A 7,251-nucleotide genomic window follows, 5' to 3' on the forward strand; every position below is an offset into this window, starting at 1 on the left:
TGGGGCCAGCTAGATAGAGTAGGGAGTATGGCTAACATACCTGTCAGAGTAGTCTAGGCTCCCAGGGCAAGAGTTCCAGAACATAGAGTATTAAGTTCCACAAGAGAATGGCAAGGTCCAATAATCTACAGCAGAGGGGGAGACAGGTAAAATGCCCAAGGCATTGAAGTCCCACAAGAGGAATGGAGCCCAAACCAGATTAAGATATGATTGGGAGGGGGGGGCAGCTAGGTGGCACTGTGGATAGAGCACTGGCCCTGGAGTCAGGAGGACCTGCATTCAAATCTGGCCTCAGACACTTAACACTTACTAGCTGTGTGACCCTGGGCAAGTCACTTAACCCCAATTACCTCACTTAAAAACAACAACAACAACAACAACAACAAAAGATATAATGGGGGGCAGTGGGGGGGGGGAACAGCTAGGTGGCCCAGTGGATAAAGCACTGGCCCTGGATTCAGGAGGACCTGAGTTCAAATCTGGCTTCAGACACTTAACATTCACTAGCTGTGTGACCTTTGGCAAGTCACTTAACCCTCATTGCCCCGAAAAAAAACCAAAAACCAAACAAACAAAAATATGATTAGGAAACACTAAAGAAAGAAAGAAGGAAAACACAATAGAATACAGATAAGGTCAATACATGGTTTTCTAGGTCAATGTGAGGCCACAGGAATCCTTCTATATGATTTAGTGTCTTCCATTCCTATGTGAATTTGACAGCATTGGTCTAGAGTGTGTAGGATGGGAAGAAAAGGAATTTCAGACAGAGGGAGCTGTGTGAACAAAAGCATAGAAGAAAGGGAGCACAAATCTATGTTTCGAGGCAGGAAAGTTTGTCCAAATTGGTGCAAGTATAGAGTGAATGAAAGGAAGGAATATGAGATAAGACCGCACAAGAAGAAGTGTATTAAAACATGAAAAGGGTAAGGCAAGTGAGTGTTATTTGAACTGGTCAAAGGAGGATAGAGCAAAATCCATATAGTTAGATAGTCAAAAATGCTAAATATAGCAATAAGAAAAGAAAAAGAAATTGAGAGAATAAACATAAGCAAAAAAACCCAAATGATCACTTTTTCAAATATGACTGTATTTAAAAAATTCTAGAGTCAGCTAAAAATGAATTGAAATCATTTCATCTAAGCTGAAGGATATACAGTAAATCCTTATAGTAAAGATCAGCATTTCTGTATACTACCAATACAACACAGCAGAAAGATATAGAAAGAGAAATTTCATTAAAATAACCACAGAGGGGCAGCTGGTTGTTGTAGTGGATAGAGAACTGGCCCTGGATTCAGGAGGACATGAGTTCAAATCCGGCCTCCAGACCCTTGACACTTATTAGCTGTGTTACCCTGGGCAAGTCACTTAACCCCAATTGCCTCACTAAAACAAACAAACAAACAAACAAAAAAACAGAATGCATAAAACCCTTTGGCATCTACCTACCAAGATACATATACCTACAGGAACTACATGAATATAATTACAAAAAATTCTTTCCTAAATAAAGATAGATCTAAATTATTAGAGAAATGTTGATTGCTTGTGGGCAGGCCAAAATAATTTAATAAAAATGACTACTTCAGTTAATTTACGTTCTTCAGTGTTATACCATGAGAAACAAATTGTGAGAAACCCCATTTAAAAATTTCTAGGACTCAGTGTTGGAGAAGTATCAAAGGTCTTTATACATTCGCTCGAGAATGGGCCAGCTCCCTAATGGAAATGGCTTCGAAAGTGGGACTCAGGAGCCCTTTTATCTCAACTGGCTGGCCCCTCCCTTCTTCCTCAGTTACAATTTTTGAGTCAAGACACTGGCACCAAATCCTAGCCAGTTGGAATGCAGTATAGTCAAAGGGGCAGCCCTCTAAACTCTTCCCCCACGTGACCAGCCCTGGGGTCTCTCTCATCATGTGATCCTGATTGCTGAGGAAGGGGGAAGGAAAGGAGCCATTAGTAAGCACCCTTCTCTCAGCTGAAATTCACCTCCCAGACATTTCCTAGACAACTTCAATCAGCTTTTGAGGGGGGCCCATACTTTCCCACGATCCCTCCTCTTTTTTTTTTTTTTGACTATTGGGCCCCCCTCAGTCCTCTGCTAACATCATATTTGTGGTTTTAGTAACACACACCGCCCCCGCAGTGTCTATTCACTTTGCAATTTTATCAAGGATCTCAGATGTAGCTGTCAGGTCTCTGGAACCACTTTCCTTGGGGCAGTCTAGAAGATGTCTTATCTCCAGGGCACTTCTCTAGTGGATTCACCTCTCTGGTTTCAAATTACTTGTCCTGTTAAAATCTCTTACAAAACAGATCTTAATAGCAAATACAACTATTTCTCAACTAAGCTCATGTTATAAGTCAATCAACTACCCCACTCCTCCAGGGAAAGAACCATCCTCAACGACCACTACAGCATCCCTAACTGGACTCAGGTCTACCAAGTTGCGACTGCATTTCCCCACTTTTTAGCGAAGGGAAAAGAGGATAGAGATCTCTTCTTCTGTAACAGCTTCAAGCTGAATATTGTTGTAGAGCTGGCCCTAGGTCTTAATAGAAGGAGTAGAAATCCTGGCAGGCCTGGTCCAGAGAGTGAAGGGGTATATTACCATAAGGTTGAAAGCCTTGAGCCTAGATGAAGCAAACTACCAAGAGGTTCTGAAAATTAAAAGGACGAGAACCAGTATTACTATAGGGAGAAAGGGGGCAAACCAAAAGAGAGAATCCAGGAACCCCAGGATCCTGTATCAGGAGTGAAAAGCTGTTCCAATGAGAGATGTCACAAATGCCCCATGCTGTTCAAAGCTTTATCTAACATAACAAGATTTTTCACTTAATTTATTCTTTAAGAATTTGGTTACTATGCCAGCTAGAGTATACTATTTGGTAATGTTTTCTTATTTATTATGCTTTTATTAATAATTATTTCCCTCTACTTTCTCTTCATAATATCTATGTTTTCTGTTGTCTTATCTCAAATCATGATTGTAGCTCCTGCTTTGGGGGATTCAACTGAAGCAAAAGTATCTAATTCTAGTCCTTCACTTTGAATCAACATAAATCCTCATGGTCTACATCTGTTTCTTATAAGCAGCAAAGTTAGTGAATTTGGTTTTCTAATCCATTTTGCAGTTAGGTTTCTTTTTATTGGAAGAATTCAGCAAATTCAATTCAATCCATTGAATTAACATTTAGATTTATAAGTGTAAGGTTTAGCTTTCCCTGTTATATTACTGAAAATCATGGAAGATGCCCCTGAAGGTTGAAACTTGTTTTTCTTCAGGAACCAAGGTCAAGTTCAGGCCAGAACAGCTACAAGAATGAGGGTGGGAACAGCTAGGTGGTGCAGTGGATAATGCACTGGCCCTGGATTCAGGAGTACCGGCCTCAGACACTTGACACTTACTAGCTGTGTGACCCTGGGCAAGTCACTTATCCCCCATTGCCCCGCAGGAAAAAAAAAAAAGAATGAGGGTTACCTTCAGAAGAGTTCAGGGGTGCTTCATGAGTTCAGCTATCAATACCTGGCTGGAGCCCTAACCCTAGAGAAAAGTAAGTTTCCAAGAAGGTAATGCCCAAGAGGGGTTCAAGGAGTCCATTGCAAGGAACTGAGGAAAGAAAAGAAGCAAAGAGGATGGATCAAATTGAAGAGAAGGAAAAAGAACTATAGGAGGAGGAAAGAGATATTATGAGACTTATTTCCCAGTGTCCCTATACCCCCCTCCCCTGTCAAATGTAAACTTCTTTAGGGTGAGAATTGTATTTATTTTTATTTTGTATCCCCAGCCCTTAGCACAGAGTGTAGCACATAGTAAGCTCTTAATAAATAGTCCACACTCGGTCATAAAATAATAATAGGAATAAAAGAAGTAGGGGAAAAGAGGAGATGAGAGAGCCCCAGAGAAATCGCAGTTCTTACACCTGCAAACTGTCTTGCCATATCTCTACAGTGCTAACCCTATCCCTTGCTTACTCACTCCCCAGAGCTGCTGACTGTGGGCCTATGTTCAGTCCCTCGACCTAAGAGAAACTACCTCCTAAGTACCCTTGAGTCTGTGTTCAAGTCTCTCTCTAAATTTGAGCTGAGATTTATCACAGCGTTGGTCCACCTGGCTGATCCCAATTCTGTCTGGCTCAATCAGACCATTGCCAAGATTGTGATACTCTTCACCCCACAGATACTGGCCAGGAAACTAATAGTGATTCATGCCCCACCTGCCACTTATCCTCCCTTAAGAGTCCCCAGTAATGTCAGTGACTCCTCTGACTTGAAGGCCTTCCAATCAAAGTGGACCTTGGACTATGCCTTCCTCATGAGCTTTGCTGCCAATCTCTCTGACTACTTCCTCATGATCGAGGATGACGTCCACTGTGCCCAGCACTTTGTCACTTCCATCCAAGGAGCACTAGAGGCCTGGAAGGACAGACCCTGGGCTGCCCTGGAGTTCTCCTATCTGGGCTTCATCAGCAAACTCTGTCGTTCTAGAGACCTCCCCACTCTCGCCCGATCCCTCCTTCTTTTCTACCGCCAGATGCCTCCTGACTTGTTCCTCTCCCATTTCCAAAAGCTGTTGGGGCAGAAGGAACCCATTCACATAAGCCCCTCCCTTTTCTACCATGTTGGGGTCTACTCTTCCTTTGCTGGCTCTTACAATGACCTAGTGGACCCGTTCCAAGAAAATTACTACGGCCTTCCTCATAACCCCCAAGCATTTGTTCATACAGACATGCAGATTCTTTCAAGGCATCTCCCCCAGAATGCCTACAAGATAACAAAGGATTACTTCAAGATACTAGAGCCCAGGCCCGGCAACCATCTGACTGTGATTCTGACAGAGCCAGATGAAGTGATTCAAGTGCAGATGCTAACAGGCACAGCCCTGGGGAGGCACTACCGCTTATAGGAAGGCAACGTAGAATTGGGGTACCAGCCTTCTGGGGAGCCCATACAGTGCAGTCGATACACGATAATAGGTTCACTATAGGATGGGCATCTTGACCTAAAGATTTGGGAAACTGACTGGGCACAAGGTGAGCTATGTGAGGGTTGTGACTGCCTTCCAGGATGAGGCCTGGCTCATCATCAGACACATCAGCATTTGGGTAGATCCTGAGGAATAGTGGGAGAGGCTGGGGCCAGGATCCCAGGGGACAGGGAATTAAAACCTTGAAATAAGGCTCGGGTGTTTATTGGAGGCCTGTGCTTGAGAGTTAAGGACTGATGAGGGACCTCTCCAATCCTGGGGAGTTATATGACATCAAGGAGATGAGCAGCTAGGTAGCTCAGTGGACAGTGCCAGGCCTGTGGGAAGACTCATCTTCATGAGTTCAAATCCAGCCTCAGACACTTACTAGCTGTGTGACCCTGAAAAAGACAGTTCACCCTGTTTGCCTCAGTTTCCTCATCTGTCAAATGAGCTGGAGAAGGAAATGGCTTTTTTCTTTTATTCAAGTTTTCTTATACAAAATGACTAATAAGGTAATGTTTTATATAATTGTACTTGTATAACCTATATCTGATTGCTTCCCACTTCAGGGAAGGGGGAGGGGAGGGAAGGAAGGAGGAATAAAAATTGGAACCCAAAACTAAAAATAAAAATGTTTATTACTTTAAAAAAAAAAGGAAATGGCAAAGCCACTCCAGTATCTTTGCCAAGAAAACTCCAAATGGGGCCATGAAGAGTTGGATATGACACAACAACAACAAGGAAATGCTGTATCCTTCCCTGACTTTCCTTCAAACCTCTCCCTTTCTAAGCTTCCTTTCGCAGGAGGTCAATGCTGTCCCCCCTGGCAGGGAAAATGAGCCTCAAAACAAGAATTTAAGGACCTCCCTCTCAAATGAATCTCAGTAAACTTCAGCTCCATGGAACCCTGTGGCCAATTTTAACTCATTAGATTGAGAGCAACTCAAGGGCAAGAAATGTCTTTTATCTTTCTTCATATCTCCAGTGCTTAGCTCAGTGTCTGGCACATAGTAGGCACTTGAATGCTTATAGACTGATTGACAATATCCTAAAGGATATAGATAAAAGGAGAAAACTCCTACTTTTGAGTAGTTTCTATTCCAAGGGGGTGGAGGGAGAAGGGTGAAAGAATATAAGTAGACCTAATAAATACCATGGAACTGGGTAACGAAGCCCAGGCAAACTTTATGTAGCACAGAGATAAAATTAGAATGGGAATGCCCTAGTCCCCATCTTGGGGAGAATAGAATTCCACATTTGTGGGGAGAAGGAGAATGGTCAAGGTGAAGTAATCACTCCCTTGTTCTTATATCTTCAAGAGAGGTGTTACTGGGCTTGGGAAAATACCTATTAATTACCTACCAGTTATTTGTGGTGTGAGGGTATGATTCTTAAGGGGGTTCAAGATTCCCTGGTTGTTAGGGGAGGCAGAAGGGGAACCACCCAGACCCAGAGGGTAAATAACCTCCATCTTGGAAAGTTTAACTTTTCTCCCACCAAACAGAGTATTTTGTTTTGTTGTACAGTTGTTCAGTCGTGTCTACCTCCTCATGACCCCATGTGGGTTTTCTTGGTAAAGCTACTGGAGTGCTTTGCCATTTCCTTCTCCAGCTCATTTTACAAATGAGGAAACTGAAGCAAACAGGGTAAAGTGACTTGCCCAGGGTCATACAACTAGTGTCTGAGGTTGGATTTGAGTTAAGATGAGTCTTCCTGACCCCAGGCCCAGGCTGTGCCACCTAGCTGCTCTTAAACCCTTATTTTACACAATTGCAGATATCAGCAAACATTCATCAAAGTTCAGAATAAAACAATAATGGGGAAGTCCTACAAAGATTCCTTTAGGTTTTAGAATACACAAGAATCTGAAGCTCTTTGACCTGGAAGTAAGATTAAAATCTCAGCTCAATTAGGGAGAGATTGTTGACCTTGGAGTCAAGAAGACTAGTTTGAATCCTGCTTCAAGAACTTGCTAGCTGTGTAACCTCAGGCAAGTCACAGAACCTCTCTCGGCCTTGGTTTCTTTAAATAGGGAATAATAATAGCACCTACCTCACAGAGTTGTTATGAGAATTAAATGAAGATCAAATAACCATTTTGCAAACCTTTTAAAGATAAAAATAAAAAGATTAGTAAATAAAGCTGTAAAAATGTTAGCTTCTTTTGCAGGTGATAGCAATCCAGTAAATGTACCTGTAGCTTCAATAGGATGGTATCCTTATTTCCCATTCAAAGTCCCTCTTTGAATCTCTTCAGCTATCTTTCTCATCTTCTCTTC

General features: G+C 42.4%; 1 protein-coding gene across 1 annotated transcript; it reads left to right on the top strand.

Moving 5' to 3' along the window:
* Positions 1–1,709: 1,709 nt before the first annotated feature.
* On the top strand, positions 1,710–4,991 carry LOC122754654 (alpha-1,6-mannosyl-glycoprotein 4-beta-N-acetylglucosaminyltransferase-like). The gene is given in 2 exon segments (XM_044003146.1): positions 1,710–1,743; positions 3,991–4,991. Coding segments are annotated over 2 exon segments (1,035 nt in total).
* The last annotated feature ends 2,260 nt before the right edge of the window (positions 4,992–7,251 follow it).

This window comes from Dromiciops gliroides, chromosome 4 (assembly GCF_019393635.1).
Source record: "Dromiciops gliroides isolate mDroGli1 chromosome 4, mDroGli1.pri, whole genome shotgun sequence".
Taxonomy (NCBI): domain Eukaryota; kingdom Metazoa; phylum Chordata; class Mammalia; order Microbiotheria; family Microbiotheriidae; genus Dromiciops; species Dromiciops gliroides.